Source organism: Gracilinanus agilis, chromosome 3, assembly GCF_016433145.1.
Source record: "Gracilinanus agilis isolate LMUSP501 chromosome 3, AgileGrace, whole genome shotgun sequence".
NCBI classification, from domain to species: domain Eukaryota; kingdom Metazoa; phylum Chordata; class Mammalia; order Didelphimorphia; family Didelphidae; genus Gracilinanus; species Gracilinanus agilis.
In genome coordinates this window covers 60,858,670-60,870,356 of record NC_058132.1, presented here as the reverse complement: position 1 = coordinate 60,870,356, position 11,687 = coordinate 60,858,670, and the positions used below count along the sequence as shown (strand labels likewise).

Below are 11,687 nucleotides of genomic sequence, written 5' to 3'. Positions count from 1 at the left end.
ACAGCTCCCTGGGACCCAAGTTGGGGCAAATGAATTCTCTCCTTCTATACCTCGCCCCTCCCTGGGAGCTGTCCACTCCCCGCCCCCCCCCACCCCCACCCCATGTTACATCTCAGGACCTAGCTAAGCCAGAAGCCGCAGGTTAGGGGGAGGGGGCGAGCTGTGTCTACGGATGGATGTTTGTACTTGGCGGGGCCCTGCTTTCTTCGGGCCAAAGTCCCAGAGGGTTGAGGCCATCTATGTGAAGAGGAAGAGAAGGGGAAATGGGGGCAGGGCCGAGAGGGAGATGGACCCGAAGTTGGTTTGAGCCCTATTCAGACTTCTCCTCTGCCTGGCCTCCCCATCTCATTGGACAGCTGGTGAGGGACAGACCCCTTGGCCTTGGGGAGGTCCCTTCAGCCAATGGTGCTCCTTGTGAGTCCAGCTCCTCTCAGGTCCGTGTGGCCCCAGAGCAGCCCCTAGCCCTGTTCCCAAAAGAGCCTTCGCCCTTCTTTGGGTCTTGGAGCCTGGGGGAAGTTTCTGTTCTCCTTCCTCTCCGGTCCAGCGTTCTGGCTGATTTCAGACTGGACCTACTGATGGGCGGCCTGGCCTGGAGGGCGGGACCGTGGGGCCCGCCCCCTATGGACTGCCGCTCCCCTGGACTGATCGAGGGAGGAAGGGAGGGGCTGGAATGGGTGGCCAGAAGGGCCCGGGGGCTTGCTGCCCTCTGGGAAGTAGGGGGAGGGGAGGGAGGCTGTGGTTCTTGGAAAACCTGAATGAACTCCTCCCTCTTCCCTAGGCTCTGGGAGGAAACTCACTACCTGACAGCCTGGCAGGAGTTGAGCCACGTCCACACCCCAGACCCTCCCGGAGACTCTACAGGAAGGCTGCCTGGCCCAGTTTAGTTGGCACATCTCTGCTTCCATTCCTCTCCCTAGTGAGCTGGTGCTTGGGAGAAAAGGGGGATAAAGCTGCAAGCAGGGACAGGGGCTGGAGCCTTGTTCCAGGGTCCCCCCTCTCTGAGGCTCCCTCTGTCTACACCAGGCGTGAAGGATGGCGGAGAAGGTGTTGGTGACGGGAGGAGCTGGCTACATCGGCAGCCACACTGTTCTGGAGCTGCTGGAAGCTGGCTACCAACCTGTGGTGATCGACAACTTCCACAATACCATCCGAGGTGAGCGCTCCACACAGCTTCCCATGGACCAGCCCTGAGTCTGAGCACTGGGGAGGCTAAAGGGAGAGCACCCAGGCTCTGCCTCCCAAAGGGCCAGCCTTCTGCCCCAGCCCCCAGCCCTCAGAGGCTGTCTTCTCTCCTGACCAGGAGAGGGGGCCATGCCTGAGAGCCTAAAGCGAGTGGAGGAACTCACGGGCAAGAAGGTAGAGTTTGAGGAGATGGATATCTTGGACAAGGCAGCCCTTCAAGGACTCTTTAAGAAGGTGAGGAGGAAGCTGGGCACGAATCCAAGGAATTCCCAAGGACTCAGTAGAGGAAAGGGGGGGCGGGGGTGGAGGTCCATGGCTGCCTGGGAACAGGTAAGAGGATGCCCCCAAGCCCAACCTGCCTCCATCTTCCCTGTAGCACAGCTTCATGGCTGTGATCCACTTCGCGGGACTCAAAGCAGTTGGGGAATCAGTGCAGAAGCCCCTGGACTATTACAAGGTCAACTTTACAGGGACCATCCAGCTGCTGGAGGTAAGAGGCTCGGGCGCCTCTAGTCACCACCGAGGGTGCCAGGGGGGTCTTAGGGGGCAGTGGGGCCTTCGTCTAACCAGGCTGTCAAAGGGAGAGAAAGTGGTTTCTGGGCATGCAAATGGGGGGATGCAAGAGGCAACAGAGGCCCATTCCTGCCAGCCCTGTGGATTACAAATGGGCTTGGGGGAAGGGGGTACATGGTGACGTGGCTGCAAACCCCAGGACCTCCCAAAGCTGAGGTCTCAAGCCCCATCTCCATCCCCTTCCCTTCTGATGGCTCAGGCCATGAATGCCCATGGGGTGAAGAACCTGGTGTTCAGCAGCTCAGCTACTGTGTATGGGAACCCCCACTACCTGCCCCTGGATGAGAAGCACCCCACTGGGGGCTGTACCAACCCATATGGCAAGTCCAAGTTCTTCATCGAGGAGATGATCCGAGACTTATGCCAGGCAGAGAAGGTAAACACCTCCTACCCCGTGTCCTCAGAGCACCCGATTCCTCCCTGGGTCTTACAGAGAGGGAGACTGAGGCCCAGGGAGGGAGAAGTGACTCCCTTAGGCTCACATAGGGAGTGGGAGAGCTACGGTTTAAGTCTGGGTCCTTTGTACACCTCTCCTCGGGACCCCTCTGTGCATGGAGAGGTCAGGATCTTGGGGGTGTGCCTGAAAACTCACTAGCTGACAGGCCAGTGATCCCACAGGCTTGGAATGCCGTGCTGCTGAGATACTTCAACCCCATTGGGGCCCATGCCTCCGGCCGCATCGGTGAAGATCCACAGGGGATCCCCAACAACCTGATGCCCTACGTCTCTCAGGTACCCCCGGGTCAGAGATGGGGGGAGCTGAAGTGGGGGGGAGCAGAGTGACTTGGACACCAGAACTAACCCCAACTCGCCATCCCTGTCCCCCCAGGTGGCAGTAGGTCGTCGGGAAGTCCTCAGCGTCTATGGCAATGACTATAACACAGTGGATGGGACAGGTGAGGAGGGATCCTGGCACATTAGATTGGGATTTCCAAGGGCAAGGACTGTCTTCTAAACTCGTTTCCCCTAGCCCCCAGGATGCCACCTAATTAATAAAGGTTGTATTGCTTCAACTCATCTGCCCAAGTGGCAGGGAAGAGGTTATCAATATTATTTGTAACAGACTGATGAGATCCTCCTCCATGCAGGTGTCCGAGATTACATCCATGTTGTGGACTTGGCAAAGGGCCACATCATAGCCCTGAAGAAACTCAAGGAACAATGTGGCTGTCGGGTAAGCAGCAGGTCCATGGTGGGGTGTGTGTGAAGGAGAAAGTGGGAGGAAGCTGGTAACCAGCCGAAATAAGGAACTCCAAACAGTGCTAGGCACCCCCTTCTCACAGGGTACTTTGTTCCCACAGATCTATAACCTGGGGACAGGCACTGGCTATTCTGTGCTACAGATGGTGACAGCCATGGAGAAAGCCTCTGGAAAGAAGGTAGGACTGATGCCCAGACCCCATGCCCCCAAGCCTCCATCAGACTATGGTGTCTGGGATTCCTCAGGGATCAAGGGAGAAAAGTAGAGCACTGAATCCTGGCTCTGCCCCTTCCCAGCTCTAGATCTGAGACAGGCCAGTTTCTAGGGTCCTTTCTAGCTCTAAGACTTTGACCAGAATCCCCCAGTGAGACTTCCATTGCCCTCCTTCTGGTGGGGGGAGGAGGTTGGGTCTAACTTAAGGGTTCTGAGCAGTAGGACCTGCTCTCATTGAGGGCATCACTCCCACCCCTGCCCAATCCCTTCCCCCAGCAGCCCCCTCATTACCGTTTGGTTGTAGATCCCATATAAGATTGTGGCCCGCCGGGACGGGGACGTAGCCACTTGTTATGCCAACCCCACACTGGCACAGGAGGAGCTGGGCTGGAAAGCAGATTTCGGCCTAGACAAGATGTGTAAGTGTCTGGTGATGGATCTGGTCGAGGCGGATGGGACAGGACAGGGGAGTGGGTTTGTCTTCTGCCCCCTACTGACCCCCAGGACTCTGAGTCACCTTCTCCTGCCTGTCTCAGGTGAGGACCTCTGGAGGTGGCAAGAGCAGAACCCAACTGGATTTAGCAGCCAAGCCTGATCAACTACTAAGGAATGTTGGAAATGATGGACCTCCCCGCCAGAGCCTTGGCTTGGGCCTTACCTCACTCCTGGCCTCCCTAGGATGAAGAGACTCCCACCTAACTCCCACCCCTGGGGGCCAAGCAGACCAAGCTTGACCCCTGCTTACTCAGGAGGGCATAGGAGAGAGGGCAAGGCCTTACCTACCTACCTCACCTCCTCCTCACTGTCCTCCCCCATCCAGGGGACCTTCTTCCACCAAGGAGCTGAAAACTCCAGCCCCTTCCCCAACTGAGAGACTGCAGTGGCAGAGGGACAGACTTCTTACTTCTGTAGAAGACAACTATTTCCAAAGCCCAGGGGCAACACCATCTTGGGGGTTGGATAGGGGGCCTCAGGTCAGGCCCAGCCCCTCTCCTCCCAGAACCTTGTCTCAAAATCAGGAGCTTTTCCAGGTGACAAATAAACATTTCTTGTCCTTTGTTTCTGGGCTTTGGCTGCTAAAGGCCACGGACCGCCCTGGGCTCCTTCTGGTCCTGACCTTCCTTCTCCTTGCATCTTCTTTACTTCCCTCTTCCCACCCCCCCAATCCAGAGCAAGGACCAAGGTGGAAGGTGTATTTTTCTTTAATCTGATTTGACTTGGAGACACAAAACAAGAAACAAAAACACCCAAAACCACATGGAGGAGGAGGAAGATGAGCCCTTTGGGGCTCAGAACCTGAGCCTCAGCCCCCTCCCTAGGGGGAAGAGGATGAGGAGAGCAGGCCAAGAACATCTGGGCACCATCCAGCTGAGGCAAGGGAATAGGTCTTACCTCCTTCCCCCAGCGCACAGGGCCCAGCTCCCCTGGCCCAGAAACATCTGGAGGGAGGAAGGTTGTCTGAGCAGAGATTAATCCAAACCGCAGCCCCTCAGGCTGGGAAGGAGATCCCACCAGGGTCCTTCTTAGGAGAGTGGGGTTAAGGACAGAGAAGCTCCAGTCTAGGGGCCCAATCCCTACCCCCACCCCCAAGGCCTGGGCCCAAGCCCCTCCCTTGCAGGAAGGGGCACAGCAGCAAGAGGGGCCTTGGGCCCAGGGTAGGCGCATTGTCAGCAGAAAGAATAGACATTCATGATGAGGGTCAGGGTGCAGAAAAGCGACAGAAGACGTGATTATCTGAATGAGGAAGAGAGGACCCCAGCTCTCCCTGCAACAGGAGGAGGGGGGAGTAGGTGCATGGGTGGAGGGAGCTGGCAGGCACCCCCTCCCCAAACACTGAGGTCACCTGGTACACCCAGACGCTGGACCCGTGAGGTACATTCAGGTCCTGAGTGGGTCAGCAGCTGGGCCCCCATGCACCCCTTGCAATACTGTGGCCCTGGGGGAAAGGAAAGGGGACCTTCACCCCTGAAGCTCCTGGAGGACAGACTGGCAGCTGAGGTCTCAGGCCTCCCAGGAGAAAGGAGGCTGCTCCCACCAAACCTCCCAACCTCCCAGGAAGGGGGGCGGGGGCAGGAAAAGTGACAGGGATGGGGACAAGAGCTCGGAAAGAAATGATCTCCAAGGGGTAGGACCCAGGGTTAGGGAGGGGCTGCCATGGCTTCCATTTCACGGTCAGAGATCAAACACTGGTGGCCCCTTGGCCCCGCCTGGGGGGGGGCTGTGGGGAGAGAGGGATCCCCTTAGATGGGGGGCAGCAGCTTCTCAATGAACTCCTTCACAGCTGCCATCTCCTGTAGGGGGAGAGTCTGTAAGGGAGGGTTGGAGGAGAGGGGACAGGTGGGAGTGAGGGGGAGTCTTCCTCACCACTGACCTGGGGACAGGAGCTGTGCATGACGCCGGGGTAAGTCTTGAACTGGACCTTGGCTGGAGGGACAACGGACTTGAGTTTCTCTGAGGTGAGGGCTCCGAAGCGCACGGGCACCATCGGGTCCAGCTCCCCATGGCACTGCAGGATGGCCATGTCCCGGGCCATGCCGTTGGCCGCCTGCTCCACACATGGGGTAGAAAAAAGAGTCCCTGGTTGAGAGCTTGCAGGCCTGGGATCCAGGGTCAGGGCTGTCACTGTGATCCTAGGCAAGTCACAGCCTGTCTGGCCCTTGGGCAGGTCCGTAGGGGACCTATGGCCACTTTGAGCCGGCATCCCAGCACTCAAGGAGGAGAAGGACTTACATTCCAATTCCACAACTACCTGAATGATTTGGTAAAACAATTTGGAATATTTCAAGGAAAGTTAGAAAAGCTTCAGTTGTAGGGCCTGTGACCCAGCATTCCTGCTAGCAGATCTAAACTCCCTCCCAAGAAAGTTGTTCTCAATAAGAAAAGACCCTTCCTTGCACCAGAAAATTCCCAGGGCCCTCTAAGACTGCTAGAAGCTAATGTTGTACCCAATTGACTGGGGAGAAGTTGGGCCAACTGGTACCAGAAAATGGTGAGACAGTATCACATCCAAGGAAATCACAAATGGGAATTCAGAGAAACATGGGGGGGAGCGATTCGAAGGCCCTGATACAGAGCAAAGAACGCCATGAGCTGCCCTCCCCACCAATGCCCTCAGAAGCACGTTCAGAAATGAGGACAGCTTGAAGCAACAAAACTCAGCCCAACTTATGAAAGTTAAATGAAGAAGAAATAAACAGAAAAGGAGCCAGGAACACCAGGAGAGAGGCAGCCTGGACTGTCAGTCAGTCACTCTCACTGCTTGGGGCGACAGTATCTGTGGTATCTGAAGTGGGGGGAGCTGGCATTTAGCTGTGATCAAGTGCCACCCACCCAGAGGGCCCCCTCACCCTATAAATCACTTGGCATTCATTTTGAACCCGGCTCATTCTCCTGACCCAGCAGAATAAAACATAAGCTTCTTGTGGAGGCAAGGGCTCTCTCCCAGGGCCTCCAGCACAGCCCATTATATAGCCTGACACATTGTCACCATCTAATGTTTGCTGCCTGACTTTGTTACAGTTTGTATAATGTGCTAAATAATGCTATCCAATTTCCCCCTTAATTTTAAAATGAGAATGTTGGATCAGATGGGGGGGTCTTAACCAGAGGCCTTAACCCTGGAGAGGTCTCAAGGCAGTCCAGGCACTCAGATGGGGGGTGGGGGGGGAGGGAAGTACATTTTTAGTTTCACGTTCAAATTTAGCAATTCTTCCAGTTAAGAATGTAGTCTGCAAACAATCTGGGAAAGAGTCCATGGGTTTTCCCAGGCTGCCCAAGGGGTCCATGAGGTGAAGAATCTCTGGACTAAATGAGCTCAGATTCTTCTACCTCCGCTGATCTCCTTTCCTGGTGTGTCAAAGGCACGATCACAGAGAGGCAGGATGGGGGGTGGGGTGGGGGGTGGACTTTGGGCAAGAGCTTCCTCCTGTGTAAAAAGAGACCCGGCCTGGAAGCCTGTGAGGTCCCTCTGCCTCTACCTTTGCACCAAGCCCTGTGTGGAGGAAAGCATTCAGCAAACCGAGTGCAAAGAATACTGTGAGAGGACAGGCTCAGACAGCCGGACGGTCACTCACCTGAGGGAAGGCCCGATGCAGAGGAAGCCAGCAGCTGAGCGCCACGATGCCAGCCAGGGGGTGAGGGCAGGTAAGAGCTGTGTAGAGGGATAGGGCTCCACCCTGGGACAGGCCCAGCGAGGTATGGCTCAGTCCATGGCCATAGACACTGCCTTCCACTGCCTCCCACCCACCCAAGCCCAGCTGTATTCCTTCCCTTCCCCTATCCTGCTGCCTCTTACACTTCCTACCTCTAGAGCCAGGCCCCAACCCTCCTGCCTCACCTGGGAGAAGCCCCCCAAGATGATTCGATTAGCTGGAATTCCATTCTTCACCTCGTGCTCAATCAGGGCCTTGACTTGAGGGGAAAGGAGTGAGAAGAGGGAGCTGAATGAAGAAAGAGCGCCTGGAGGACCCCACAAAGGCCCAAAGCCCAAGCCTTCCAAGAAACGAGGAGCACAGGCATGTGGGCTTCACGAGGGCAGCCAGCTAAACCCGGACTCCACCCCCCCTACACAAAAGGCAACATGGTGAACGTATGACGTGTGACGTATGACGTATGATGGGGCATGTCCCAGGCCATAAACTCCACGAGGACCAAGACTGGGGCTTCCTGACATCTTTGCAATCGGCCCCGCATGGTGCTCTGTGCACCCTCGGGGCTTCGTCATGCTCACGTGTGGGGAGGATGAGAAAGACTTACTGCTCTCCGCAGCTTTCTTGATTCCAGCTTCGTCTTCCGGGGCATCAGGACTCAGGCCCATCAGGTCAAACCTACAGGGGAGACAGACCAGGGGACTCTGCTCCATGCCAGGACCCACCCTGAACCGATCCCAAGCTGACGCAGCTTCTCAGGGGACCCTCCAAGCAGACCCAACCCTGCTTCGCTTACCAAGAAGGCATCACCATCTTCATGTTCAGTGTGACCGGGATCCGAGGCCTGGGGAGAGGAAAGAGAGGCCTGAGAGGTGCCGGGCCCCCCCATTCCCCACTGCTACCCCTGGGCCTCAGTCCACAGGGAGGATGGTAAAGGCAGAGCCAGAGCAGGACTGAGGAAGGCCCTCCCCTCTGCTCAGAACACTGTTTGGGGAGTTGCCTGGCAACCAGTCACATGGGGCCAGAGGCTGCTCAGGTTCTAGCATCACTGTACCAAGTGGGAAAAAGGAACCCAGCATCAACATCGGAGGGCTCCCCGTCTGCCTGGTAAGTGGGTGTGGGGGGGTCCCTATACAGGGGGTCCAGAGTTGGGTGCGGGGAGAGGAAAGGAATCAGCTAAAAGGAATCAGCTAGGCCCTCATTCTGACAGCTCTTCAAGGTTTGGGGTCCCCTAGCATTGGGATCCAGGGACCTCGGCGGGGATGCAAAGAGAAGAATGTGATGGGAGGCCCCCAGCCTTCATCCCTTCCCTACTCTCCAGGCTCCCAACCTCCTGAGTCCTCCCCACCCTCCAAAAGGCAGCACTTACGCATGGGGGCAGATGTACTTGACATAGGGAAGGCGGATGGAGGAAAGGGCATCAGCCCAGCTGTGCCTGTGGGGAAAAAGCACAGACAGGCCAAGGGGAGAGGGGCACACGATGGGGAGGTGACCTGATACCAGCTCCCCAGGCTAGGACCTACCTCTCACCCAGGGAACCTTACTTACCCTGAGTCTCCAAGTCCATGTAAAAAAATAACCTAGAGGAAGAAGAGAAAGCAGGGGCAGGGTTAAGAGGCTTGGGGCCTCCTACCTGCTCCCCATTCCTCTCCACAGTATCTCCTCCAGTCAGTCCCTTTCCCACCTCCCAACCCCCCAGAAACTGAGGCAACAGGCAAACAGGTCATTATCTATCCCCTTATTTCCTGCCCTAGGGAAGCTGGCATTGGGCCACCTCCACCTTTCCCACACCCCCTCGGACCCATCCTCAGCTCCCCAAGAGGCTAGTGCTGGGGTTCCTGCCCCACTGGCTTTCTCCCTTACCGCTGCTGTCTCCCGCTCAGCTCCTGAAACAGTCGCGGCGTCGGAGAGCAGGGGCACAGACATATTGTTACCACACATACACCAACAAGGATGCCAACGCTGGGCCTGAATGGGGAGGGAGGGAGGGACCAGAGCTGTGGGGGTCTGGACCCCTCAGGCAGGGGCTTACTCTCAGGTCCCTGTATCTCCTTTTCTCCATCCACAATGGCAGGTTTCAGCATTATCCCAACCCCAAACATCTCCTTCCTCTACCCCCATCATCGATTTGATCATTGGGCAAAGAGGACTGAGTTAAGGTTAAGGTAGAGGAACAGGAATTCTGGGCACTGTACTCAGGAGTCTGGCCTCTGCCCCTAACTCTCAATATGCCCTTGGACAAGTCTCTTCCTTTCCCTGGACCCCAGCTTCCTAATCTATCAAAAGAGGGTGCTGGACTAAATGGTCCCTTTGAGCTCTGACATCCCTGGGCTGACTGGGAGGAAGCTAGGCAGCCAACTGGATGGGAGAAGGGAGATACCACTCTCTTTCTGCTCCAAAGCAGGGCCAACAAGGCCTCTCCCATCTGGCCTGGTTCAGCCCCTCTGACAGAGGCAAGGCGGGGGTGGCCCCATCTGGAAAGATGCCAAACTGACCAGGATCAGCAGCATTAACCCCACCAATGCCCCTCGTCCAGTCACAGGGATAGCCAGAACAGGGGACAAATTCACCAGAGCAAGGGGCAGAGCTTGCCAAGTTCAGGGGTCAGGTGCTCGGGGTAGTGGGGCAGAAGAGACCCCTGGCTAAACTTTAGCCCTGCTAACGCTGACAGCTTGCCCTCCCTAGATCCTTTTCTGGAAGTCCAAAAAGCTTCTTTGAGCTTTTGGACCCAAGGAGGGCCCTGCCCCTCCCCCTGACTCCCATCCTAACCCCTAAAGCCTGCTTTCTCTTCCTCCTTGGCCCCAGCTCATTCTAACAAGAGGAAAAACAGAGAGAGAAGTTCCTGGGGACACTTCCTGTCCTGCCCCTGCCCACCAGTCATCAGCCTTTTGGAGATTCAGTCAGGCCAACCCCTGATATCCCTCCTCCTGGAACTCATCTTTCATCAGGCCCCCAGTGACCACTCCACACCTCCATGGTACATTCCAGGCTTCCCCTACATGGAGTCACACTGGTACAGTCCACATCTCCCCTTCACTAACATTCCCCCTATGGTCATTTCCCTTCCGCCACTCATCTCCCAAGAGACTTTTCATTAACTCTCCACTCCACAAAGAGGACCTTGGGAGTTTCCACAATAGGCCATTCTCCCCACCCAACTTCCAAGCATCCATCCCCATTCCTACAACAGTTGTCCTACCCAAAGGAGCTCCCTTCAATATAGTCTCAGGTGTCTTTCAAAAAATACTTTGAGAGATCCCATCTATTTATCAATGGTTCTTCTCTCCCCTCCCACCAGACACCCTCAAAATGAAACATCTCATCCCACACTCTGAAGATTCCACAATGGGACCTCCCATCCATGGCTCTCCCTCATTATATATCCCCCCCACAGGAGCTATTTCACCCCACAAAATCTCCACAATGGGACATCCCACCTAAAGACTTCAAAGCCTGTCTCCCCACCCTCCTAACACACTAAGCGTTTCCTCAATGAAATGAGACTATCCTATTTAGGGCATCCCTCCCGACTACCCCACCCTCCATTCCCACAATGGGACACCTCATTCCTGTACTCCCACATCTCACAATGGGTCATCCTGTCCAGGGCATCCCTCCTACTGCTCCCCATTCCTATGATGGGACATCCCATTCCAGTCTTTTAACAACCCCACAATGGGACATCCTAACCAGGGCATCCCTCCAGAGCTTCCCCCTTCACAATGAGACATCCCAGTCAGGGCATCCCAGATGCTCCCCATTCCTACAAAGAGACATCCCACCAGGGCAGCCCTTCAGGTGTTCCCCCACACAATGTGCCATTCCACCCAAGGCATCCCTCTTGTTCCCCATTCCCACAATGAGACATCCTACTCTTTCCTGTCCCCTCAAATCCCCACAATAGGATATCTCACCCAGGGCATCCCTCCAGTTCCCCCCACTCCGCAATGGGACATCCCACCTAGGGCAGCTCTCCTGTCCCGCATCCCTAAGATGGGATATCCCACTCCTGCCCCCTCCCCTCCGTCAGCCTCACAATGGGTCATTCCATCTCTGGCCCCGGGGTCCTTCACAATGGCGCGCCGCCCTCCCTCACCCCTCTCACTGGTGCCTCGGGAGCCCCCACCAAGGAACCTCCCGCTTCGATCCTTACACTCGCTGCCTGGCCTCAGTACCTCCCGACTGTGCCAGTCACTCGAGATGGTCCCGCCCGCCCCACAGTCCCTGCGCACCCCCCTAGGGCTTCCCGACAATGGTACCTCCGCCGCGCCCAGCTCTCGGGGCTCCAATCCGTCCTGGGCGACTCACCTCTTTCTCTGGCTCAGATATACACAGCGCACCCTACCCCCCCCCACCCCCAGCCCCTCCCC

The 11,687-nt window shown here is 56.5% G+C and overlaps 2 protein-coding genes across 3 annotated transcripts; one reads left to right on the top strand and one right to left on the bottom strand.

Moving 5' to 3' along the window:
* The first annotated feature begins 884 nt into the window (after positions 1-884).
* Positions 885-4,251, top strand: GALE (UDP-galactose-4-epimerase). Its single transcript, XM_044671333.1, has 10 exons — positions 885-1,153; positions 1,301-1,416; positions 1,559-1,672; positions 1,955-2,131; positions 2,374-2,487; positions 2,585-2,651; positions 2,844-2,929; positions 3,057-3,134; positions 3,474-3,588; positions 3,706-4,251. The coding sequence occupies exons 1-10, from the start codon at positions 1,033-1,035 to the stop codon at positions 3,762-3,764; spliced, it is 1,047 nt and encodes a 348-aa protein (XP_044527268.1). The 5' UTR covers positions 885-1,032; the 3' UTR covers positions 3,765-4,251.
* A 135-nt stretch (positions 4,252-4,386) lies between these two features.
* On the bottom strand, positions 4,387-11,658 carry LYPLA2 (lysophospholipase 2). 2 transcript variants are annotated; one of them, XM_044671332.1, is made up of 10 exons: positions 11,626-11,658; positions 9,181-9,285; positions 8,866-8,897; positions 8,687-8,752; positions 8,114-8,161; positions 7,925-7,995; positions 7,506-7,579; positions 7,243-7,344; positions 5,541-5,714; positions 4,387-5,460 (listed from the first exon to the last, which is right to left on the bottom strand). In XM_044671332.1, the coding sequence occupies exons 2-10, from the start codon at positions 9,256-9,258 to the stop codon at positions 5,410-5,412; spliced, it is 696 nt and encodes a 231-aa protein (XP_044527267.1). In that variant the 5' UTR covers positions 9,259-9,285; positions 11,626-11,658; the 3' UTR covers positions 4,387-5,409. The 2 variants fall into 2 exon arrangements, with proteins under 2 accessions (XP_044527267.1, XP_044527266.1); XM_044671331.1 differs by having other exon boundaries at positions 11,577-11,657.
* Positions 11,659-11,687: the final 29 nt, after the last annotated feature.

Excerpts from the sequence above, each read along its gene's own strand:
- GALE (XM_044671333.1), top strand. The coding sequence starts at position 1,033 with ATGGCGGAGAAGGTGTTGGTGACGGGAGGAGCTGGCTACATCGGCAGC. Across the intron at positions 1,154-1,300 it reads CTTCCACAATACCATCCGAG|GAGAGGGGGCCATGCCTGAG; the intron begins GTGAGCGCTCCA and ends TCTCCTGACCAG. Across the intron at positions 3,135-3,473 it reads AGAAAGCCTCTGGAAAGAAG|ATCCCATATAAGATTGTGGC; the intron begins GTAGGACTGATG and ends GTTTGGTTGTAG.
- LYPLA2 (XM_044671332.1), bottom strand. The coding sequence starts at position 9,258 with ATGTGTGGTAACAATATGTCTGTGCCCCTGCTCTCCGACGCCGCGACT. Across the intron at positions 8,162-8,686 it reads AAGTACATCTGCCCCCATGC|GCCTCGGATCCCGGTCACAC; the intron begins GTAAGTGCTGCC and ends TCCTCTCCCCAG. Across the intron at positions 7,996-8,113 it reads AAGATGGTGATGCCTTCTTG|GTTTGACCTGATGGGCCTGA; the intron begins GTAAGCGAAGCA and ends TCTCCCCTGTAG.